Source organism: Pagrus pagrus (assembly GCF_965226575.1).
Source record: "Pagrus pagrus genome assembly, chromosome: 9".
NCBI classification, from domain to species: domain Eukaryota; kingdom Metazoa; phylum Chordata; class Actinopteri; order Spariformes; family Sparidae; genus Pagrus; species Pagrus pagrus.
In genome coordinates this window covers 27,254,465-27,279,496 of record NC_140193.1, presented here as the reverse complement: position 1 = coordinate 27,279,496, position 25,032 = coordinate 27,254,465, and the positions used below count along the sequence as shown (strand labels likewise).

Here is a 25,032-nt window from a genome sequence, read left to right as displayed (position 1 = left end):
CTGTGTCTGAAGAGGGCACAATAACAGCCTGTAGTTTCTACCAGAATACATACACACAAGTGTTTCAGTATGTGTAACTGTATTGTCTTTGCTGAACCACAATACAAGCAGGCAGTCCCACGTTTTCAGTGCAAAATTAACCCCGGTGCTCATGCATCCATCCTTTTATCTATATTCTTTTCTTTCACTTCCTAGTTTTTTTGCTGCAAATCAGCTGTTTGGATCGCATCATTCCTGTCACTTCTCACATGACTCTCCATTACAAGACAGAAAGTTGTGTAGTGTGAACAGCTTGGTGATCAGAGGACTTTGAAATTCGTGTTGTGTGGCCAGACAAGCTAACTTAGCATTAGCTACGCAGAAGCTGTCCAAAGACAGTTAAAAGAACAGCAACATGTGACTTGTTGAGATTGAGGGATTTTATGACCCCCTTTCTACAGTCTGCCTTTATCAATCCCTTTCCAAACGTAAGAGGCAAACTCAAAACCCAACAGCAACAGTGTGAAGAAATATTTTGTGTGACTCACAAGAGGATGATCTTGCGGTTGATGTCTGGTCTGAAGGGGAAGGGCGAGGGGAAGGCCTCCTCTCCGAGCAGGCTGTCACTTTGGTTGAGCGGTGTCTCCTCACCATCCTCACCCAGCTGCTGCTGCCATGTGGGGAGAGTCTGGACGTCAATGAACTGAGAGCGAGCACCCAGAGGATCCATCCCCTCTGCTACTACACACCGACGCTGGATCTACAAGCAGGCACACTGCAAGCAGAGGAGAGAGAGGGAGGGAGAGGGAGAGGGAGAGACTTGGATCACAACAATAGATGTTAAGGGATTTTTTAGGTCAATGTTGTCCATTGCTGTTATAATGCAGGATGAAAAAGCCCTAATCAATTCATTCCTTAAATCAAAAGAATTTTAACTAATTTTAAAATGTTTGCAAAATAGAAAATAGAAATAAAAAATAAAGAAATTGATCAGACATCCTCAAATGTCTTGTTTTGTCCACAACCCAAAAATATTCAGTTAACTGTCATATAGGAGTAAAGAAACCAAAACATATTCACATTTAACAAGCTGGAACCAAAGAATTTTCTTGACAAATTACTCAAATTGATTAACTGATTGACAAAATAGTTGTCAATTAATATAATACAGAGGACTTCACCTCGACCTTGCAGAGCATGACTCCCTCCCTACTTTATTGACAGTGATATGTTGTGGTCTCTTTTCTTGTGACAAATGTACTTATTGTAGGACACTTTGGACAAAAGTGTCTGCTAAATGCCCTAAATGTAAATGTAATACTTGGCAACTTAGTGATTAATCATTGTAGCTCTACTGCCAAGTGTTTCCTCAGTTAGCCAATTCATCATTTTGTCTGTAAAAGATCAAAGAACAGTGAAAAAATGCAGAGTGACATCTTCAAATAATTTCAGTTCAAAGCACAAAGACATTACATTTTCTATTATAGACAACAAAGAAAAGCAGATTACATTCATTATTTGTTGACGGACTAATGAATTAAGCAATTAATAGTTTCAGCTCTGTAATTTGATCCGTTAATCTTTCAAATTATTCATGAGGCAAAAATACTACACCACTTGCGGCTGCCAGTTTGTCACATACTGGGATCCTTTTAATTAAAATAAGTGTTAGCTTCAAGCCTGAATCAATCTATGTCAACTCCTATTAATGTTCAGTTATTTTACTTACATTTAGTGAAGAGGAGATTTGTATTTCACCCCCTTTTTCCTCAACTTGCTCTGTCTAATTCTACTTCACTCCATGATTTTCACTTTTCCCGGACTCCCTGTTGACCCTGACTGGGATTGTAACCTGTGCTGTTGCTTGTTGCTCAGGAGGTAGAGCAGTCGTACACTAATTGGAAGGTTGGCAGTTCAATCCCCTGCCCCCGTAGTCTCGTAGTCAAAGTGTCCTTGGGCAATATACGGTAATCCAAATTGCTCCCGAAGACATAGCCATCAGTGTATAAATGTGTATGAATGGTTACCTCTGCTGATGAGCAGGAGGCACTTTGCATGGTAGCCTCTGCCTTTTGAATGGCTGATAAGCTGAGACAAGAGCTACATAAATGCAGTCCATTTACCACGCAGGCTTCCTGCTGCCTCTTCTATGGATAGATTGCTGCAGGTTGTTGTAAAGAGCTGTTGCCATCGATTCTGCAGAAACCTTCATGCTGCCATTTGAGATTGCTGAAACATTTTGTAACATCGAACTCCACTGTGATTGCATTGTGATTTACCTGGCAGGTATTCACAGTAGACTGAAATAAAGCTTCAATAATTGACAATAATTGACCCTGAAAAGACTCAACCCCAAAATGCAATTGCACGTAACCCCTCTGATGGCAAAGTGCCATGTCTGTGTTTGAGTGTGGACTTATCTCGGTCTGTAGCCACTTAATATTGTCAATATCAATTAATCTATAGATTTAAGGGGTGTCACGGTTTTTCAAAATAAACAATTTGATTTATTTTTCAGTTTTCAATTTTAAACAATACTAGGGAGAACTGCAGATTCTGCCTTTTATTTCATTAATTAAAATCAAATACTCATTTCGCTACAAATTTTATGAAACCCCTTGTAGGTATATCATTTTTAATTTATTGATTTTTTCATCCATTACATTCAAGAAAATCAGTTCCTCAAGTGCACAACATCATCAGATTGCTTGTTTTGTCTAAAAATAATATCCAATAATAATTGCTTTATAATCAACATACAATACTATAAAATATTGAGAGTTTGGAACCTGTATGTGTTTGTTTATTTTTTTTGCATGATAGAAGGCTTAAATGCCTAAATGACTGTAAAAATGGTCGCAGATTTACTTTCTCCGACTGTTGTTGTGTGCCACAGTTTCATGTCCCGAGTTCGTTCAAAGAAGAAAAATCTGAGGAACCACTGAATATTTGTCTTTGTGAGCATGAAATTGGTACAAATCTGCTACAGATCAGCGTGAAATACTGGTAAAGAGCAACTTCATTGTTATAAACCTGAAGACATCAGTACTGTCAGGCTATGAAAAACCCAGCACTGATCAAACTACAGTACTTCAGTCTGACTGCAGCCAGATATACTGTACCTCTACTGATTTCAAGCAGCAAATCTACTAAAAACCCTGCATGTGATAACATTATCAGCAGATTAGAGAAGATGAGCTCGTTAATGTGTCATTAAATACGAGCATGACAGCAGCCTCTGTTCATGAATCAGGCATGAATTCACAGTTACATGACAACTGGGTCTTTTACTCAGACATGTGGGTAGTTTAGAGAATATTATTCAACACCTCAACACCAATTTTGAGTGAGTTATTTATCAAGTAAAAACAAAAAACCCCGACACCTTTCCAGCTGCTTTTCTCTGTACATCTTTGTTAGTTGGACAAAAAAGTGCTAAACCAATTTGAAAGTTAATCAACAACTATTCGGACAATATATTGAATCAGCCCAATCATCAAATTCAATCAAACAAAAATGCCTGACATTTACTACTGCCAGCTTCTCAAACGTGAAGATCTCCTGCATTTCTCTGCTTCACATCAGACTGACTGTCATTGAGCTTTGGGTCATTTTGACAGGAGTAATAGACAGAGTCATCGACAGTGAATATAACTGTTAGTTAATCTTCAATATGAGGAAAACACGATGCTTTCCTCAAACATCCGGGTTTGTTTGTTTGATTGTTTGCTTATACTAGTTGTTAAATGAAAACCAGTGTATTCCTTGGACACGTTCACCTGTGTGTCACTGCTTCATATGTGAAGGCAGGTTAATAGCTGAATCTCTTTTTTTAAAATACTTTATTGCAAAGCTTTTTACCCTCACAAACATAATCAGTCATTTCATTCTCTTTGCGATATTGTACCTTGCATTTTTAATTCCCCCCCCCCCCCAGGTATATATTCACAAAGTAAATAACAAACCATAAAGAAAACAGACAAACATATATACGGGGCATTTCCCAAATGAGGATCTCAAAGAAATAAAATTAAATAAAAAATGTATGCGTGTTCATGTAACTGTGTGTGTGTGTGTGTGTGTGTGTGTGTGTGTGTGCGTGCATGTGCGTGCATGTGAGTGCATGTGAGTGTTAGTGTTGGGGTGGGGACCACTTAGTTCATTTCCTTAATTTGATTAAATATTTCCACTGTTTTTATCAGCCTTTCTTTACAGCATAGCTTATTCCAAATATGTATTTGTTCCCTATTTATAAAAGTTAATCTCTCCACCTCTGAACTTTGATCTGTTGTTAATACCCATGCTCTTAATGTTGGTGTATTTAGTTGTTTCCATGCAGCTGCATCTCATTAAATTAACCAAAACACTGGAGGACTGTGACAAAGTCAGAGGCAGTGGTCCACACAAACACTCACGTTTCTGTCAAATGAACAATTTCCACGTGATAACTGAACTCCATTTACCTCTTAAAAACATTAATGACAGCCTCTAAGCGAACTACTTTATATATTAACCATTAAGTTTGTATTTTGGTCAGCCAAAACCAGCAGTTACCCACCTAGCCAGTTGTATTTCCTCCGGACAGAGGTGATGTCCACACCAGGAAAATAAGGAAAAATTAATGAATGTTGACACGACAGTTTACAATGACAAGAGGTGTTGTCGTCCCTCTTTTCTTCTCATAGTAACGCGCAAAGTAGTCGCAAAAGCGGTCAAAAATTAAGTTAACCAGGTTTAACTACACATTTAGCCAGTATGCTAGGTGCTTATTGCTGCAACGTCATGGTAGCGCCGCCAACACAACATCATCCGGTCAGGACTTTCAAAATAAACCTCCAATTGAGGCTTCAAATATTGATGGCATATTGGCAGCCTAAATGTCATACTGCGTGTAATATTTGCGGGTTTGTAGACACATTCTCAAATACACTACGCTTTTATAGCAATAGAAGCACATTTTTATTTTCGTCATCTTCACATACATGTATTTTTTAAGTGGGGATGGGCTTTTGGTAAGGAGCAGAAGGATTTTACTATTCCCTTTAAGAGAAATTCATTGTGTTTTCATTCTGTAAGTAGGGGGTGGAGGGGTAGATGATGATTGATTGCTGTGTGAATAAAAAATGTATGCGTGTTCATGTATCTGTGTGTGTGTGTGTGTGTGTGTGTGTGTGTGTGTGTGTGTGTGTGTGTGAGTGCATGTGAGTGTTAGTGTTGGGGTGGGGACCACTTAGTTCATCTCCTTAATTTGATTAAATATTTCCACTGTTTTTATCAGCCTTTTCTGTACATGGTGCTGGTTATATTGTGTGTGAAATATAACCAGCACCATGGGAAGCTGTTTCTTTGTGCAAAGGAAACTGTTATACGGTTATCATTAATGTTTTTTTGTTGTTGTTTTTTTAAGGTATCATATCCCACAAAAGAGAACCACATCATGGCAAATTTCATTTGATAGACGTTTAATCTACCAGAGTTGTTACTGCGTGTGTGTTTGAAATCATGTCCTGATATCAATTAGCACACGCTTTTATTTTGTCTGAGACATTTAAGACAACATCCGGCACAGTTCCTGTTATTTCGGTTGAAATTGACTCACCAGTCTTACGATTCCTCATCAGCTGACCAAGTACAGACAAACACTTCCGCTGTAGCTGTGTGGGGTACTGACAGAAGTCACTGCATAGTTTTAAACTGCAAAACCACTGACTGTAAAACAAACATGCCTGACCACTGACAACATAAACGAAATGGTCGGCTGCAACGAGAAGAAGAGGATTATTTTGGAGTTTGTTTTCTAATAACGAGACAGCTCGATCTTATCCAGAGTGTTGTGCTTCTTCTGTGAGCGTAGACAAAAGCAACAGATAAAAAACCATCGAGTAGAAAAAGACTGACACAAGCTGTCACTCACCACACGCAGTTGTGTTGCATTACTGGTCATGAATACCTTTTTGTAACAGTGTATTGTACTTTTACGGACAAGCTAGTGATACATGGTGACAACAACATTGTTTTTCTTTTAGTATTTGTATCGATGTGTGATCGACTGGTTGAGTCTGAAACAGCTGCACAGGAAACACAACACAAGTTTAGCTAGCAGCCGCATTTCAGAGGTAAGAGGAGAAACTAACCAACCACACCACACTTTACTTTGAAGACAGACATGTTAACTTGATTTAAAACATCTACAGGCACAAGTTAACATAATATCAGATTCGAGGAGCTACATTTATCCAGAAAATTCACCACGTGGGTTCATGAACAACCGGTGTGCTACGGTTAGGTGTACTCGATTAATTGTACAGTGGTTGCTAGGCGGACGGGGCTTGGCGCGTGTTGAGTTCATTTTGTAGGCTGAAGCGCTAAACCCCGACCACGCGGGCGGTTATATGGAGCCAAAACAAGCGCTCCACTGACTGTGCGGACCAGCGTGCTATACCTCGCTAGAAATGTACAAAAACTAAAGTTGTAGGTTAACTGCGCATATGTAAAAGCAGGATAAACAGACGATAGCGACAGTAAACCAACGGGACTCGTATAGTAACATTAAAGTGACAACACCGGGGGAGAAAATATAACGACACAATCAGACTCTCTGGACCATCAGAGACACATTATACACCGTTTTAAGGTATGCATTATGATTACACTAAAAATGTCATGTAGCATAAGAAGGTCAGTCATCAGTGTAATGTTTAGTGCCTCATGCTTGTGTGTTGTGAGGTGTTTTATTACATTATAATGTAAATCACGGGATGACATACATTATTCATCAGGATAGAAATATTAGCGGCAATTTTACAATATATTCGCAAAAATATCATAAATAAAGATCATTGTTTTGTTTCTGTAATAATCAGATACACTTAGTAGCATGTGCATTCATTTGTGTACTTGAGGTCCCTTTTTTAATATGATAATTCCCCTGACAATGCAGAAAAGCAAGGCCCATATATAAATCTTTTTCCCAGTTTGGTGTTTAGGAGCTTGACTTGCCTGGCCTTAGAGAATGAACAACATGTTATTTAATTCAGACTATGCTGTGTAAGGACACACATGATGTCCTGTTGACATTAAGGGGAGAAGAAACACTGACCAAGTAGGATAAAGTAACTATAAATTGCCTCAGACACACTATAGATTCCCATGGGAGTAGTTTAGGAATATTACAGTGTTTTTCCTAATACAACTTTGTGGTCTGAATCCTTGTGCTCCAGTATACCTTGGACTTGAAGTTTTTTACTGTCACTACAGTGTTTTTCTTTTTTATTCCACTTATATGTGACCAATCAATGTCTCTTATGTGTTTTTGTGGAACAGAAATCACCATCACTTTAGGCTGCCGGTCATGGGGTTGACCAAGCAGTACCTGCGCTATGTCGCCAGCGCAGTGTTTGGAGTCATCGGCAGCCAGAAAGCCAACATCGCATATGTGACCCTCAGAGGGGGAGAGAGGGGGCGCTACGTTGCTGTGGCTGCATGTGAACACGTGTTCATCTGGGATGTCCGAAAGGGAGAGAAGGTGAGATTGTGAAGTAGTTATAACAGCAATGGAGGACGGGTCCAGGAAACGTCTTCCACCTCAGATTGTGTTTAGATTTTAACCAGCCGCCATCTCTCTGTCCAGGTCCTGATCCTGAAGGGACAGAAACATGAGGTGACCTTCCTCTGCCCTTCACCTGATGGCATCCATATCGCTGTGGGCTACGAAGATGGTGCTGTGAGAATCTTCAGCTTGCTGAATGGAGAGAGCAACGTCTCTTTCAATGGCCATAAGTCTGCTGTCAGCATCATACGCTATGACAGGCTCGGAGCTCGGCTTGTCACTGGCTCCAAGGTAAGTCAGGTTTTTAATGATTTTTGTTAAGGTGATTTTCACAGTGTTTTAAAAGTGTTTCATCCCTGTACACAGGGATGGAGTGTTAAGTGTTACAATCAGTAGAAGATAAAATGGGTTTAGGAAATCCTTTTTTTGTGTCCTGACTTGATCAAATCAGTAAAATTCCAGTTTGGATTCAGGTCCACTGGATTGTTGCCTATTTGTTACAGCATGTGTTACACATGTTATTACATTGTCCTCCTCCCTTTAGGACACAGATGTGATCGTGTGGGACATCATCAATGAGTGTGGGTTGTACAGGCTCAAAGGCCACAAAGACGTCATCACACAGGCCTTGTTCCTCAAAGACAAGAACCTCCTGGTCACAAGGTAAGACACCTTTTACCTGCTGCCTTCACTGATTCACCGGTTCATTGATAACATGTAGATTCTAAAAACACATTATTTCAATAATGTCAATTACTGACTATGTTTTTTATTGAGGATCATTGAGGATCATTGAGGACTAGAGGTTGAAAGATAGTTGTTTTTTAATAACAGCAGCCTGGAGCATGAAAAAAGTGATAACCAATTTTAAAAAATGACACAGAAGTAACTAAATAAATAAAGACCTGAACTGAAATAACTATAAATACATCTAGGTAGGAGCAATTTTTATTTTTTGAGGTATTATTTTCTCTCAAAGTCAGTAATTCCAGATGAGACTGAGTCTGTGAAAAACGCTGATATACGCTGCCAAAAAAACAAGTCACACACTCTAATATTTCGTTGGACCGTCTTTAGCTTTGATTACAGCACACATTTGTCGTGGCATTGTTGTGATAAGCTTATGCAATGTCACAACATTTATTTCCATCCAGAGTTGCATTAATTTTTGGCCTAGATCTTGTTTTGATGATGGGAGAGTCTGGCCGCTGCGTAAAGTCACATCCCAACTATTCTCAATGGGGTTCAGGTCTGGACTCTGTGGTGGCAAATCCATGTGCGAAAATGACATCTCATGCTCCCTGAACCACTCTTTTGAGCCCGATGAATTGTGGCACTGTCATCTTGGAACATTGTATGGTAGGCACTAGGCATGATGGGTGCATCACTTTATCCGCCTCTCTTGGGGTAAATATGGACTCATCAGACCACATGACTTTTTTCCATTGCTCCAGAGTCCAGTCTTTATGCTCCATAGCAAATTGAAGCCTTTTTTCCCTTGTTTTTGGCCAAGCAGTGTATGTCCATGCATGACTGGTGGGGAGTACACCGCCATGGGCCACGAATGGAGCCAAGTTCAGGCGTTACCGATAGTTTGTTAAACGTCCTACCTAAACGTTGATTCCATCTTCAGTGCTGACAGAGGTCAAGCATGTTTGTTAAAACCAAACTGAACAGAAATGTGAACAGTATGTACAGTAAATACAACATGCATGCAGGTTTAAGCTACACTACGTGACTTCACACTGTCTTTGATGCAGCCAGACAACCTTCTGACCTGCATATGGATTCATTAGTGCTACTGTGTTTCAAATGATATGATCCTAAATGTAATGTGATAGTAAAAATAATGTTTGAATTGTTTTTTTAAGCTAATAACCTTTTTAAAACATTATATTTAACACCATTAATTACATCCTCATAGGCTTTACACTGTTCAGAACAAGATCTGCACTGCTATTAACACAGTGTGTGTATATCTGTGTGTGTCTGTGTGTGTGCGCTCTGCCTCTGTACAGCTCCAAGGACAGTTTTGTGAAGTGGTGGGACCTGGACACACAGCACTGCTTCAAGACCATGGTGGGCCATCGCAGCGAGGTGAGGGACTCCGCAGTCATTCACACAAACAGAGTGACGTCCTCACGGAGGAAGAGAAACTCAAAGTACACAGCACCAGAGCCAGACTAGCTGAGTGAGAATGAACAGCTGGTACTGGATTGGTTACTAAACATGTGTAAACATAACTGGTGTTGTCAGAGAACAAAGAGCAGGTTTCACTTTTCAGTCCTGCTTTTTTCTAAAGCAGAGCTAATTTAGTTTCAGTCTCTTGAGTTCTGCCTGGAAAGATAATTTGATTTTATTACTGCTGTTGACATTAGGCCAGCGAGACAGGATTGATTCATTTAACCTAATAGAGGCTGATGATTAGATCACTGTGGATCACAATAATCTCTATTACACTCTACTGTAACATCTCTCTGTTTGTTGTCAGCAGGACCTTGTAAAAAATAAGCTAAGAGCTTGCAACGGTCCAGATGTGCAGATTTTACATGACATTTTTAGCATTATATATTTCCATGCACATTGACTGGTTTAAGTTTGTTATGAAAAAGGGAAGATATTTGTTGGACGACAGCAATTTAATGTAGACTAACCCTCGGACTGTTGTTAAAGATGTTTCTTTGGTCTGCATCAGACACTGATAACAAAAAAAGAGTCCATTGGAGTGTTTATATTTTTTTCACCTTGTCCTATCTGGATGAATGAGATGAATCAACTGAGTTTATTTTTCTGTGTGTGTGTGTGTGTGTGTGTGTGTGTGTGTGTGTGTGTGTGTGTTAGGTGTGGGGCATGGTGCTGCTGAACCAGGAGAACAGGCTGTTAACAGGATCAGCAGACAGTGAACTCCGAGCGTGGGACATCAACTACGTGCAGGAGGTGAGGAAGAACACAGCTGGACACTTTGTTCTCAATACATGCCAGCTGCTCTGCTCACTGTAACCACCCGATACTGAGAAGAACTGGGAAGTTAGCTTGAGCTCTGATGGCCACCATGGCTAAGTCCCACCTGTAAACCTTATCAAAAGAGAATGAAGGAGACAGACAGGTTTGAATTGCTAGGAGCTGATTTTTGAGTGAACATGATATAGTCTGGTGCACAAAATGAAATGTCATTATAGGAAAGCTGATAAATAAGTTTGATCATATTTAGCACCACAACAGTGACTCACCAGAGATAATAATGACTGTATATATATTTTTAAATAAATCAACATACACTACTCAAAAAGAGTGAGGGATATTGGGATATGTGCATATATACATGTGAATGGATATGCAATACAAGTCAAATGAAATGTGTCACATTATTTTGGGGACCATGAATATTCACAAAGTAAAACTGAGATATGTCACAGAATAAACAGTCGAGTCAACCAAGAACCCGTTAAATCAGACTACATTGTGTTATGTCAGACAGACTGCTGTAGTGTGAGTTTTCCTTTTTTTTTTATCTAGCAGTAAAAAGGTGTACCAGGATGTGTTTGAATTCATGTGCAGCAGCAGGTGACAAAAGTCCTTTTTATGTAGGATGTTTTAGTTTTTCCAAACCAGTCGATGGAAATACACATAATTCCTGTTTTGTCTTTTATGACATTAAAAACATTTAAACCTTTTGTGCTGGGAGATTCAACTATCAGTAAATAACTATAGTTTTCTTTGACTCTGTGTTTTGTACATCGGTTCAGTGTCGCAAAAGAGAATAAAACATTAAAGGTCCAGTGTGTAGGATGGAGGGGGTTTAGGAGGATCTATTGGCAGAGATGTAATATAATAATTACGTTTTCATTAGTTAAACTAAGAACATTTGTGTTTTTGTAACCTCAGACTGAAGTTTTATATCAACAGAGAGGTGGATTCTCTCCACCATGTTGCACCGCCATGTTTCTACAGTAGCCCCAAATGGGTGTAGCGGAGGGTGGTCAGCTGTCTGCAATTTTGCAACCTCACTGCTAGATGTCACTAAATCCTACACACTGGACCTTTAAAGCAGCTACTGCTCGTTTAGCCCAGACAAAGAAAAACTGATGTTCCCTCACAATGTGCTGTAAAGGCTCTGTCTTTGTCTGACTGTCTGTTTGCTTCCTGCTCAGGAGAAAGCTGAGGGTGAGCCCAAAGTGAAGAAGGGGAAAACTCTGCTGGATGATGACGATGATGAAGACAATGAGGAAGGGGCGGATGAAAGTCTTGAGGAGGTACGACAAGAGTCATCATTTATATTTATACTCTTCAGAATAAAAACTGTATGAAGACCTCATTTTTATATACGCAGTTTTAGTCCTTGTATAGTAATGGAGGTGTAAAGACTTCATCTCTGGGTCATTTGAGGCCACTAAATGGAAACCTGACGCACATCCACTGCCCGGCCAAAAACAAGTCACACACTCTGAGGTTGGACCGCCTTTTGCCTTGATTACGACACGCATTCACCGTGGCACAACATTTATGTCCATCCGGAGTTGCATTCATTTTTTTGCCAAGATCTTATATTGATGATGAGAGAGTCATTGTGTAAAGTCACATCCCAACGATTCTCAATGGGGTTCAGGTCTGGACTCTGTTGTGGCCAATCCATGTGTGAAAATGATGTCTCATGCTCCCTGAACCACTCTTTCACACTTTGAGCCCGATGAATCATGGCATTGTCATCTTGGAATATCCCCGTGCCATCAGGGAAGAAAAAGTCCATTGATGGTAAAACCTGGTCATTCAGTATATTCAGGTAGTCAGCTGACCTCATTATTTGGGCATACGTTGCTGAACCTAGACCTGACCAACTGAATCAACCCCAGATCATAACACTGCCCCCAGAGTTCTCTTCACATTGTGCGCGTGGACATTTTTTTCGACCACATTTCTTCCTCGAAGATGATGGTTCACCACTTTCCTTCTAGTTCTTAATTTTAGTAGTTTCAGCATCTTCTTAGTTGTTTTCTTTGCTTGATGCAGGCCGATAATTTGACTCTTCTGAACCAGAGGGACATCTTCTCCACGACCACAGGATACGTCTTCAGACATGGTTGTTTAAGAAATGAGAAGCTGCTCAATGCATCAGTTAGAGTTAAATAACTTGCTGCCAGCTGAAACATATTAATCACTGCAGTAATTATCCGATGGAAGGCTCTTACCTATTTGCTCTGTTGAATCCAGGTGGTGACTTTTCTTGGCCAGGCAGTATAAATGACATACATTAATATATTGCCTCTGACCAGAGGCTTCTTAACAGTCAGACAACAGGAGCAGGATAACGGTACCATTAGTCTTTCAGAACAGGTTTTAACAGCGTCTGTTTAAATGTAATTTATTAAGTGTCTCTTCACATTTACACTTCTCACTGATGAATTATGTTTTAATGGCGAGGCTGTCGTGCTTCAGAAAGTATTTTTCAGCTCCACCGACAGCAGCGCTCCATCTTATGCTCAAATAAATCTCTTCTTTGTGTACTTGGTGTAAACTTTGTCCTCGTTCTCTCTTTCTTTCTCTCTCAGCGGATTTTGAGTTGTCAGAAAGCCGGCTCTATCCTGAGAGAGGCCCGAGACAGAGTCGTCTCCCTGACAGCAGACACCAAGGCCAGAGTCATCGCCTGCCATGTGAGTATCCAAGAGTGTTCTGGTTCTCTGACAGGTTAAAAAATATCTGGGACACAGAGGGTGTCAGATTGTCACAACATAAATAATATCAACATACTGAGATATACTGAATATTTTTAGTTTATAAAAATGCCTCATGGTGGATATGGATAATACATCAGTGGCACAGATAATTCTCTTTCACTGTTTTTAGAATCATTTTGAAATCCCAGGAGGACGAGATAGGAGGAGTAGGGCCGGGTGAGGACTACCATTAGTCCTCATTAGATTTTGGGGTTTTCCCAGCACTTTTAAATCAAGGAGGCCCTCATCAGTGGCTGTGTGGCTGATTTAGCACAGTAGCTCCATTCACACGGGAATCATGCGCCGATACTCCGCCGTCTGTGTCAAAGTTACAGATGTGGCAAGGGGGGACAGTTTTGCTGCAGCTCTGATCCGCCTCCAGAGGCAGTATCAGAGCCGCAGCAGAGGCGAGCCTGCATCCGTGTGAAAATGAATGGAATGTGTCAGTCTGATGGTGTTCACAGTCTGACAGCTAAACAGATCCTACACTCATCAAATAAAAGAGAAATGTCCCACACTTCAACCCACAAAGCAACATTACAGGACCAAACAACAGTAATGTGGTAACTGGTAGTGTCTTTGGCAACTTCAGAGCAAAAAACACTATTGTGTTGTTGTAGTTAGTGTCTCTGGCAACCCCCAGAAAACAGCATCCCTCCCCGTGAGTGAGAGTCAGACAGGGTCTGCTGTTTACTGATGGCCATTATGTATTTATTTAATCTTTTAACGTAACTTTGACACTTTCCAGGATGCATTGTGGGTCGGGATCTCAATCACAACACATTATAACTCCATCCATATGATTATAAACAGTCAGTGGGTGCATGTTTAGATTAACAGGTGGACACCAGAGAAACGCGTTGAAAAAAACCACACAGATCTCAACGTCATGATGTGTGCCCTCACGTCTCTTTTGTTTCCCTGCTTGGTTCAGTGTGAAAAATCAGGTGGTGTAAAGACGAGCCTTCGCTGCAGCGATAATGTGGCGTCTCTGTGTGAAAAGGGCTCTTGATTCAGCGTTAAGGGCAGTCTTGTGGCTCTTCAGCCTGGTGTAATAGTGACTTTGCTCATTTACTGTGGTTTCCACTTAATTGTGGCATTTTCTCTTTCCACAAGCATGAAACCGCTCCCTGACAACCTATCAGTTAGAGACGGTTTAATACGATCCACAGTGGCGTGAAGGTTGTTTGTCTCCTTTTTGGTTTTGTTTGTCTTTCCTTGATGTTTTTTGGATTAGAAACACTGTTTATTGACACGTACTTTCCTGTCATGAAAGGAGAGGCAAGATGAATGTGCTTGGCCGCGTTCAGCTGGCTGTCAGATGTAGTTTTTGTTGTTTTCTGTTTACATGAACCAGTGTGAGGCAGCTGTTGGTTATTGTCTCTGTTAGTTACATGACGTTGGCCTGATGTATCCAGATCCTAAAGCTGGAATCACAGACAGATTTTTACATTGTTTTTTTATAGTTTTATATGCAGTCAGTGCACTATTGATGGGATGTAACGATACACAGAAGTCACGGCTCACTACATACCTTCATTTTGAGTTCAGTTTGATATGATGGACAAAGGCAGCAACAATTCACAAGGCTAGGTTTCTTTTCATTTCATTTCAACTGACATGTGAGTTAATTTTTTCCACCTTGTGACCCTAGTGGCCCTTCAGATAGTTTATACAGCCAGTAGTGCACTAAGCATTAAACAGTGAACATACACTCTCACATAGGTCATATGTGCAGGGCTGATAAAAAACAAATGTAAACATGATGTAAATGCTGATTGCTTGGGTATGTCTCCGGCCTGCCTTCACATCTAGAGGCTGCTTTAAAACAGCATGGAGAGTTGTTGGACTCGCTCTGGTGATTGACACATCTGGGTGATGCCATTTAATTAGCATGTTGGACGTGTTTCCACTCTGTCGAACAACGCCGACACACTGTCTTCTAACGACGCACCGCTCGCTGTCTGAACATTTCCCACACGTCTGGTTTGAAAGAAGCAGGAGGGTCCTCTAGCTCCGGTGTCTCATTTGAACTCACCATAGTGTAGAGTCAGTCACAGCAGGCGGTCTCTTTTCTTAGTTTTCACATCCTAGATTCCTTTTCTTGTCTCCTCTGTTTGAGTCCTAGTCCCTCCCACATGAGATGTGAGCTGAGGATGTGAGAAAGAGGGTCACAGGGAGAGGAGTCAGACAACAGACATTTAACAAAATGAGTCTTCTCCTTCTTCTTCTTCTTCTTCTTCTTTGTCTTCATCTTCTACTTCTTCTTCTTCTACTTTTACTTCTACTTCTACTTCTTCTGCTTCTGGTTGTACTTTCACACATTGACGTGCTCTCGCCACAGTGTTGCAGTCACACAAATTCTTCCCATGACTGCATGCACTTGAACCATGACATCCAACACGTGATGGTTTGGGATGAATAAGTGTACTGATACACCTCTAAATATATGATATTTTATAGGCAGTTAATATCTCTGTACATATCTCTCCCCTCTCCATCAGGGCAATGATTCGGTCCTGGAGCTCTTCACTGTGCTGTCAGAAGAGGAGGTGCAGAAGAAAATGACAAAGAAGCTGAAGAAAGCCAAAAAGAAGGCAGCCAAGTAAGCTCAGGAAACACCATTAGTTCTGTTTAGGTACCACTGCTACAGCTAATAGTGCTCCTGATAACAACGTGCAGTGTATAACCTTCTGCTACCTCTTATACAACTGTGTCTTCTTCCTACTTCCATGTCTTCATCTGCTCAGTTTAGCAGGTTCTGTTTTTTTTTTTTACATTACTTCACACCTGCTGCTACGACTGCTACTCCTCATACTGCTATTTTAATCACTTCCCCAACCTTTGCAAGCACTTCTACAGTTTCTGATACTGCTGTACTCGTGTGAATGTAGTAGTTCCTCACTTGTGGGGATTTGTGGGTCAGTAAGCTGAAGGTTGTTGTATGTCTGCCCCCTGCTGTAGAGCTCAGGAAGATGCAGGCGAGGAGGCAGCAGAGCCGGTGGTGGAGAGGATGCTGAAGGACGAGATCATCAGACTGACGAACATCAAGGCCTCCGCCAAGATCAGGTCAGTGTGGAGCCAAACATGACAGGAGCTCCGAGGTTACAGAAGGGAGCTGGTTTTAAAGAAAAAAACAAAACCTGGCACTCCAAAGCACAGTCATTCATTTAGCCTAAACTTACAGACACTGATGAGAGCCACTGATCTAATCTTTATTCCCTAACCTCGTACACACCTCTCCTCCATCCTCTCTCAGATGGGTGGAGTGCCTGTCCTGTGCAGGCGGTGAGCTGAAGGTGGCACTGCTGCTGCAGAACAACACCATTGAGACCTACAGCCTGAAGACTTCAGACAAGACCCCCGCAGCCAATAAGACGGCTCGCCTCACACTCGGAGGCCACCGCACCGATGTGCGCACGCTGGCCTTCAGCTCGGACAACCTGGCCGTCCTCTCCGCCTCTGGGGACACCGTCAAAGTTTGGAACAGGTGAAACTGTCTCTGTCCCAGCTTGTCTTGGAGATGTCTTTGAAGTGTTACTGAGTGGTGGTCTAACAGGATGTCCCCCCCCCCACACGCTACAGGTCGACTCTGCAGGTGATTCGCACCATGGCCTGTGATTACGCCCTCTGCTCCCTCTTTGTGCCTGGAGACAGACAGATCATTCTGGGAACAAAGGTATTTTAGATACAAACCAACTCACTGAGACACTCAGGAGCATCTGAAGCCAAACCATTATTTTCCTTGTACAAAAAGTTTCAATAGCTGGTTAATTAATCTGTGTAATGTTCATCTTTTTATAAATGTGCTGCTGTGTAGCAGCCAGTTTATTGTTTCAATGGAGAACTTGTGTGTGACAGGACAGGGTTGCTGGTGAGGCTACAGACATTTAGACCCGAGTAGAAAAATGTTGTTAATGTTTTGCGTTTGTTGTTTCTGTCAGAGCGGGAAGCTGCAGATCTTTGAGTTGGCCTCAGGAAGCCTCCTGGAGACTGTGGACGCCCATGATGGAGCCCTGTGGTCTCTGTGCCTCGCCCCAGACCAGGTAAACATGACCATCTGCCTGTCTGTCTGCAGTCACACCCGTCTTTTCTTACTCTTTCTTACCATGTCATCATCAGATTTCAAAAACAGCCGGCTTCTCTCGCTTTTTCATTTGTTGCCTGTGTGTTATTCCTGTAGAGGGGGATTGTGACAGGAAGTGCAGATAAGACAGTGAAGTTCTGGGACTTTGAGCTGATTAAGGACGAAGGGACTGGACAGAAGTAAGTCACCACCTTGTTCATTGCTCAAGTATCAGCAATATTCAATTTGAAGAAGCTGCAATTTTTTGATGAAGGTAAACAGTATATGACAAAACAGCATTATAAGCATTATAGTTATAAAACACAAAGTACTGTGGTGCTGCAGAGATGCCCTGGCATCAAGTGTTGTTCTCCATGTGTAAGAAAACATTGGTTTGGTACAGACTCTAACAAATAGCACATCCTTTGGATTTTAATAGTTTTTTCAGTGAAAATGAAGAATTGTGATGAAAAAATGATCTAAATCATTATGTGTGTCTGTGTGTGTGTGTGTGTGTGTGTGTGTGTGTGTGTGTGTGATACAGGAGGCTGACGGTGAAGCACACACGCACTCTGCAGTTGCAGGAAGATGTTTTGTGTGTGAAGTTCTCTCCTGACCACAGACTGGTGGCTGTGTCTCTGTTAGACTGCACAGTCAAGGTCTTCTACACAGACACACTAAAGGTACATGAATACATATTGTACATAACATTACACAAAAAGTAGAACTGCCTTTATTCAATACAATTACAGTAGCTTTACATAAGCCATTGCTTCATTTATAGATTCATAGATTCTGTTGACATCATAACCTTCCTCCTTCTCTCTCTGCTCCAGTTCTTCTTGTCTCTGTACGGACACAAGCTGCCTGTACTCTGTCTGGACATCTCACATGTGAGTACTCTCAAGCTGCAAAGTCAGCTGCTTTTAGGCCTCCATAATAAGGTGTTGATATGGTTTATTTTGCAGAATGATGAATACAGTTAACAACTCAGAAAATGTCTCTTTCATTAGAACCTTACTGTAAACAGAACGTATTGTGGTGTTTTATCAGCAGCTGGGTCAGGTTCAGTGCATGACGGTCACATCCCAGCTGGACTGAAGGTGTTTTGAATGTTAAATGCATCTTGGTGTTGAATAAGATGCTTTTTGATGTTGTTGATCTCCGCTTGGTCAGTGCAGTTTGTTTAATGGACTTCAGGCTCCGGTGGTATCTGTTTCCTTTATTATTTATTCATTATTTCACTGGGGTATATAGTAATATGACAGTATTTCTGTAAATAAAAGCTGAGCTGGCATGTGTGACATTATCTAGTGTAAAATAATGTGTTTCTGATATGCACCTAGCCTACTTAGACAAGACTTGGGGGGAAATAAGCACCCTTCATCTATAGGTTCTTGTGGAGGACCTGATGACAGTACACATGAACGCAGCTTCTGTCCTGCTGCACAGGGACAGAGGCACTTTTTTTAACTAGTCCTGCAGTGTTATCTCCGCTGCTCGTAGTGGCCATCTTTCTCAGCTTAGCTACCTGTTCCACCCAAGGACCCTGAAAAAGAAGGAAGGGTCATTATGTCACTGAATCTTGCTCTGGTGACAGACTGTGGTGACAGCTGTGTTGAAGTCAGTGGGAGATGACAGAGAAACACACTAAAACCCAACATATCTACATCGAAATGCCTTCAGGAAATGAAAGATCGCACTTCAGAGAGTTGGTTAACCACTATGGTTAACAGGGCTGATAATATTGTGATCAAACGAGGCAGGTCTGACTGATTTCCACTGATGAGACTGCAGTTACACCGTGAACAGCAGCCTTTCCTACACAAATCTCAGGAAAGGAACAAGCTGTTGGAAAAAAAAAAACAGGTGTTAACCTCCTCTCTGAAGTGCGTTCTTTCATTTTCTGGAGGCATTTCTTCATCAGAAGTCATATGTAGATATGTTGGTTTTTAGTGTGTTTCCCATTGACTTCAATACAGCTGACACCACAGTCTGACCCCACAGCGAGATTCAGTGACGCAATGACCCCTCCTTCTTTTTTTAAGTTCCTTGGTTCCACCATTAAAGACTGAACTCTGGTGGCATGTGCTGTGCACTACATTACCTCAACACTGCAGATCTGTATCAGATTAATTCAAAATGGAGTGTTGATATCTCTAAATACCCAGATACACCACAATACCTCGATACTAGCCAAGCCTAACCGACTTTGTCTGAAATAAGGTCACGTTGACCCACAGTCCTGCCTCACAGTCTCTGATCTTGTGTTTGTGTGAACCAGGACAGCACGCTCATCGCCACTGGCTCCGCTGACAGGAACGTGAAGATCTGGGGTTTGGATTTCGGCGACTGTCACCGCTCCATGTTTGCTCATGACGACAGGTAACACCCAGCGACACAGACCCAAACCAAACAGTTCGTGTGTTAACTGGAACAAAAACACTGTATATCTAATATGTGGTGGTGAAATCACTTCGAGGCCGTCGAATTCCAGTTCCAGCTCTGACTTCATGTGTTGTGTTCAGGGACTCTGATCCATGTCCTGTTAACTCACACTGCCCGGTGACTTCACACCAGCTGCTCTTTCATCTCTCCGCTCATCTGTTTTCTCATGGATCATCTCACTTTGTCCTTGGTGTTTTTTCTTGTTCTGCTTTTTCTTTTCGAAAAAGCAGAACAACAGTACAAGCAGAACAGTTCTTTCTTTCGAGCTTTCAATTTATTCTGTATTTGATCTTTTCTCTCGGCTGACTTTCTCTTTCTACCCTCTCTCTGTTTGCTCTCTACAGCGTCATGTTCCTCCAGTTCGTCCCGAAGACTCATCTGTTCTTCACAGCAGGGAAGGACAAGAAGATTAAACAGTGGGACGCTGATAAGTTTGAGCACATCCAGACGCTGGAGGTGACACGTTTCTCCGTACTCTCAATATTTGGGGTCGAGCGGCTTAGCCCGAGGACCACACCTCATCTATCAGCTGTAAACCAGATTTGTCAAACAGAAACCAGACATGGTGCAGTTGCTGATTTGTGGGTGATCACTTGTAGTGCAGTTGTTAGTAGGTGGTGCTGAATGATTATTTGCATTTGAAAGACGGTTAATAGTAAGGATGTAATGCCATTTACACAACAGAAATGTGTTGTTCTTCATCACTAGGATGACTAAACCCTTCCATGCTGACATTTGGCTCTTCTCTCTGCCTCACAGGGCCATCATCGGGAGGTCTGGTGTCTGACCATCAGCCCAAACGGTGACCACATTGTGTCGTCATCTCACGACAAATCTCTGCGCCTGTGGGAGAGGACCAGGGAGCCCATCATCCTGGAGGAGGAACGGGAGATGGTGAGGTGGCGCACAGGGTAAACACAGACGATTTCACAACACACAGTTTCTTTGTATTTATTAAATGAGCCTGTTTTCATCTTGACAGGAGCGGGAAGCAGAGTTTGAGGAGAGCCTGGCCAAAGGAGACGCACCTGTGGTGAGTGCTCGCTTTTCAACTTCCTGTCATCATCAACATCTCTCTACTTTTCACCAGACACTTGAAAACAAAAAGACGTGATGTTTGATGCTCAGGAATCTCATTGCTGTTTTTTAAGGGTCATTTAAATCACAGTTTGAACTGAATTGAAGGAATTTACAAATGATATCTCCACTAAATCTCCAGCTGGGCTTCCTGTTAAAGCAAATCGATCCTGCTGATGTATTAGATGGATGTAAGTGATGCATTAACTCTTGTTTCCACAGGTACCTGGAGAGACTGAAGGAGAGGCAGCACCAGCCGCCAAGAAGACCGTAGAGACAGTCAAAGCTGTGAGTTGACTTCACCTCTTGTAGCATGAATGTCTTTCTCATTCTTATTAGATTTATTTTTATTATTGGATCTCTCTTGGAACACCAACTGGATGCGACTGTTTCGATATTTTAAGGTTGTAGCTGGAGTCTTATGCTGTAGTTGATGTCACTGAGATTGAAGTGCATCTGAATGAGCAAGTTGTAATTGTCTTTGTTGATGTTCTCGCTGTCGTGTGATTTCTTTGCAGGCAGAGCGAATCATGGAGGCTCTGGAACTTTACAAAGAGGAAACCAGGAAGATGGAGGAGCATAAATATGCTTGTGAGCTTGCAGGCAAAGAGGTAGAGACATGATCCAGTAGTGACACTTGTTGACCAATCTCGAATTTGGTGTGGAGCATAAACATCTTCAAACATCCTCTTTTAAAAATGCTGAGCGGGGCCGACTGCTCAGAACATAAAAAAAAACATAACCTTCAGATTAATTACTGTTGTTTTTGGGTGTGAGATGTAAAACGCTCTCAGGTTCTTTATGTTGTTTGTGATTTTTATGATCTGGATTCTGATTTATCTCATAAATGTGACAAACAGCTGATGTTGTTTTGCAGCTTCCTCCACCAAAACCCAATCCTATCCTTGTGGCTTATGGAAACGTTTCAGTGAGTAGAACAATGATGAAGACTGACAACAACATGGCCTTCAGTCACTGAACGTTGATATCCATAATAGACCTACATATTGTTATTAGCTTGCTTGCAGCTGTAGGTAACCGAGTCTGTCTCTGCCCTTCTCTCAGCCGTCCCGCCACGTTTTAGATGTCATAAAGAAGGTCAGATCGAGGTGAGATGTGAGCTCAGGGTGACAACACGGAACCCACATGATGTTTTACTCTGACCTTACCCATAAATATAATCATCATCTGCAGTGCTCTGTGCATATAAACAGTCTGTGGCCTTCCCTTCTCCTTTTTGTTGTGATCACCAGCGAGCTGGAGGTTTCTCTGCTGGTCTTACCGTTCCCTTACATCCCTGAGCTGTTGCGGCTGTTCAACAGCTACATCAACGAGGGCCTGGAGGTGGAGCTGGTCTGCCGCTGCCTCTTCTTCCTTCTCAAGTAGGTGCTCTCTACATGTGTGTGTGAAAACAAAGAGCAGAAACTGGATGAGCTATGTTTATACACTTTTTTTATACACAACTGCACCATCAGCTAACTGTGCATGTGTTAACCACATCAAAAAATATCACAATTATCTTTTTTTTTTTAATATTTCATAGCCAAAAACTAAAGAACTGAGGAACATAAAATCCCCATTCCTGTTAATCTATTGCAAACTTAAATTAATATTGAATTTCCGTTCAAAACATAAGGTCATTCATTTATTTCCAATAAGAACATTGGAAGAAGAACCAAAGAAACCAAAATAATTAACTTCTCCTTGTCCAGATCAGATTTGGTGCGTTGCAAAAAACAACATAAAATGGCTCCATTCAGCTCCCAGATTGATTTGAAAAGACTTTATTTTTCACCCTTTTTAAGCTGAAATCTTCACTGTAGCTGCTAAGCTAAAAGCACTAGGGCACACCCAATTTGAAATGGGTGAACAAGCTCGACTGCACATCAAGGGTGTAAATAACATCTTTTCAGATCAATTTGGGATCTGGGGGCTTTGGTAGACTTGGATTATACCCAAGCCCCCAGGAGGAGCGACCCCCGAACTGACTCGTTTCACTGTCATAATTTGAGCCACTCGGTCCAATAACATTTGGAAAGTCTAGGAGCCACACAATTAAATAATTTTATCCCCATGAGTTAGGGTTAGCGAGCTGTAGGGCGCCATTTTGTTTTTTGGTTTTGTTACTTTTGACGACTTTCCATTAGCATGGGGGTCAGCAGATAATGACAGAACTTTAATTTTAGGGTAAACTTGTCCTTTATCTTTGGACAGCAATGCCGGCTGCTGCTGTCATTGCCAGTATTCTCATCTACCTTTACTGTCCTGCTCTCTTCCACTCAAATGATACCTGGTTTACCATCTACTGTCTGCCTGAATCCGTGTGAATGAAGTATTAAAAGGCCTCTTTTCCTTTAAATAATTATAAGAAGAACAAGAAGTTCTTGCAACTAGTATTCAGGGTAATTAGGATACTAGTTAGTTACTAGTTAGAACAATATTAGTATTACTATTTAGATAGTAAAAGTTTAGAATAAGAAGAATCTTTATTTACAGTATGCCACATATCATACAATGTACATCATGGTGAAACAGGTGCTCTGCTTTTGTCCCGTCCTGATGGAGCAGTGGGCAGCATACCGCCCAGGGGACCGGGAACTTGAATCTCATATTTGTCTGTTGCCTTTCCAGAGCTGGAAGAGCAAATCTAACTGCAAATGTAGATCTGCACAAGCTGCAGGTGTTTGCAGTATGCAGTATTGGGCTGAGCTGACATTGTTGTCTTTTCTTTCAAGGATCCACTTTGGTCAGATCTCCAGTAACCACATGCTGCTGTCTGTCATAGATGAGCTACGGACCAATACTCTCTCAAAAGTGCGCGAAATCAGAGTAAGTAACACCTGGAAAAGAGATTCAGTCACAGGAAAGTTTTTTGTCATCCTGACCAACATGATCATCCCTCTTCATTTATTTCCTCGTCACTTCTGCTCTCTGTGTATCTCAGGACGTGATGGGCTTCAACAGCAGCGCGCTGCAGTTCCTCCAGCGGGAGATCGAGAGCAAAGAGGACGTGATGTTCTTCGCTGAAGCTACAGGCCAACTGAAGGAGAAGAAGAAGAGGAGGAGGAAGAGGGAGCGGGCCATCCTGACCATCGCTTGAATCCTTACGGACATTTTGGACTGTTTATGTATAAACATCCTCTCCCCATCTCCTCCCAGCTGTCTCCGGAGGCTTTACGCTGTTGGTTTTTGTACGTTATGAATTTCTGGTCGGATGTAACACAGTGTTATTCAGTGACACGCTTCATTTCCCAAATAAACTGCGTCTGACTTTTTCTCACAGTACTTCAGGTTTTATGGGGGGCTTTTAAAACAAATAAATCCTCCGCTGCAGAGAGAAATGTAGTGTGTATACACAGCAGCTCCCTCTGCTGCTTCAGCTCTCTATAAAATACATTCATATACGGGTAAACTCTGAATACATTTCATGTTTAAATCAGTACCAGTGCTCCCTCCGTGATCACCACACGCAGAGGACAGCTATGATTTAAGCTGCTCTCTGTCCTACAGGCCCGAAGGGAGCGATTCAGGTCTGGACTCAACCGACTAAAGATGGTTTGGACATGAAACCTGTCAGAGTACCTGAGCTCCAGACCACCTGGGTGTCCCACAGAGCAAGTCCCGAGCTAGACGCTGGGAAAAAACGACCCTGATCCCCGTTGGCCTCGCCACAGCCATCCACCACTGAAGTCAGGGAGATGTAGCTTGACTTTACAGCCCTGTTAACTTTGCCTGAATTTATAGTCCCAAGGCTTGCTAGATGTGGTAAACATATTTCATAGCGGGGGAGAAAATCTCAGTTTTCAGCTCGGCGTTTCACTCAAAAGTGAACAGTGAACGTTTTGGAGTGCCCGGCCCACTTATCCTGTGACCTTTACGAAAGTTTCACACCCACATCAGACACTTCATTTTCCACGAGTGTGTTTATTTCCTGACCGTGGGGCGCTGTGGAATAATGAAATGAACCCTTTAAAACACCTCGCGCTCACTATTCGTGTTTTAATCTCACGGCGGACAAAAAACAAATTAACTCTGTATTTACAGGGTTGTTAAAAAAAGGGGCCAGCAGCTCTTTATGGGGCTGGATTTGGTCTCTAGGCTGTAAATGTCACACCTACCAAAATTAAAAATTCTTCAGGAAAATCCCAGACCGCACTCTCACACTCGAACAGCACTTACAGCGTATTAGCACCCATAACAGC

The 25,032-nt window shown here is 41.8% G+C and overlaps 2 protein-coding genes across 5 annotated transcripts in view; one reads left to right on the top strand and one right to left on the bottom strand.

The window, feature by feature from the left end:
- The window catches only part of gdap2 (ganglioside induced differentiation associated protein 2), a 47,921-nt gene extending 41,944 nt beyond the window's left edge, over positions 1-5,977 (bottom strand). For 2 of the 3 annotated variants that reach the window (XM_084362471.1, XM_084362473.1), the window contains exons 1-2: positions 4,538-4,767; positions 528-754 (exon numbers count right to left, since the gene is read on the bottom strand). In XM_084362471.1, the coding sequence (XP_084218597.1) occupies positions 528-709 (182 nt within the window). In that variant the 5' untranslated portion in view covers positions 710-754; positions 4,538-4,767. Of the gene's footprint in view, positions 1-527; positions 755-4,537; positions 4,768-5,578 lie in introns of those variants that run through there. The other variant, XM_084362472.1, reaches the window with a different exon arrangement.
- Positions 5,978-6,036: 59 nt separating this feature from the next.
- wdr3 (WD repeat domain 3) lies at positions 6,037-24,105 on the top strand. 2 transcript variants are annotated; one of them, XM_084362469.1, is made up of 27 exons: positions 6,037-6,095; positions 7,303-7,504; positions 7,610-7,819; positions 8,073-8,191; positions 9,547-9,625; positions 10,370-10,465; positions 11,680-11,781; positions 13,075-13,176; positions 15,744-15,844; positions 16,204-16,308; positions 16,499-16,729; positions 16,825-16,918; positions 17,184-17,285; positions 17,423-17,505; positions 17,850-17,988; positions 18,142-18,198; positions 19,590-19,690; positions 20,098-20,209; positions 20,513-20,647; positions 20,736-20,786; positions 21,053-21,118; positions 21,349-21,441; positions 21,708-21,758; positions 21,896-21,939; positions 22,084-22,212; positions 23,566-23,659; positions 23,775-24,105. In XM_084362469.1, the coding sequence occupies exons 2-27, from the start codon at positions 7,331-7,333 to the stop codon at positions 23,928-23,930; spliced, it is 2,826 nt and encodes a 941-aa protein (XP_084218595.1). In that variant the 5' UTR covers positions 6,037-6,095; positions 7,303-7,330; the 3' UTR covers positions 23,931-24,105. The 2 variants fall into 2 exon arrangements, with proteins under 2 accessions (XP_084218595.1, XP_084218596.1); XM_084362470.1 differs by lacking the exon at positions 6,037-6,095 and adding an exon at positions 6,109-6,613.
- The last annotated feature ends 927 nt before the right edge of the window (positions 24,106-25,032 follow it).

Excerpts from the sequence above, each read along its gene's own strand:
- wdr3 (XM_084362469.1), top strand. The coding sequence starts at position 7,331 with ATGGGGTTGACCAAGCAGTACCTGCGCTATGTCGCCAGCGCAGTGTTT. Across the intron at positions 19,691-20,097 it reads ATGTTTGCTCATGACGACAG|CGTCATGTTCCTCCAGTTCG; the intron begins GTAACACCCAGC and ends TGCTCTCTACAG. Across the intron at positions 20,648-20,735 it reads TGGAGGAGGAACGGGAGATG|GAGCGGGAAGCAGAGTTTGA; the intron begins GTGAGGTGGCGC and ends TCATCTTGACAG.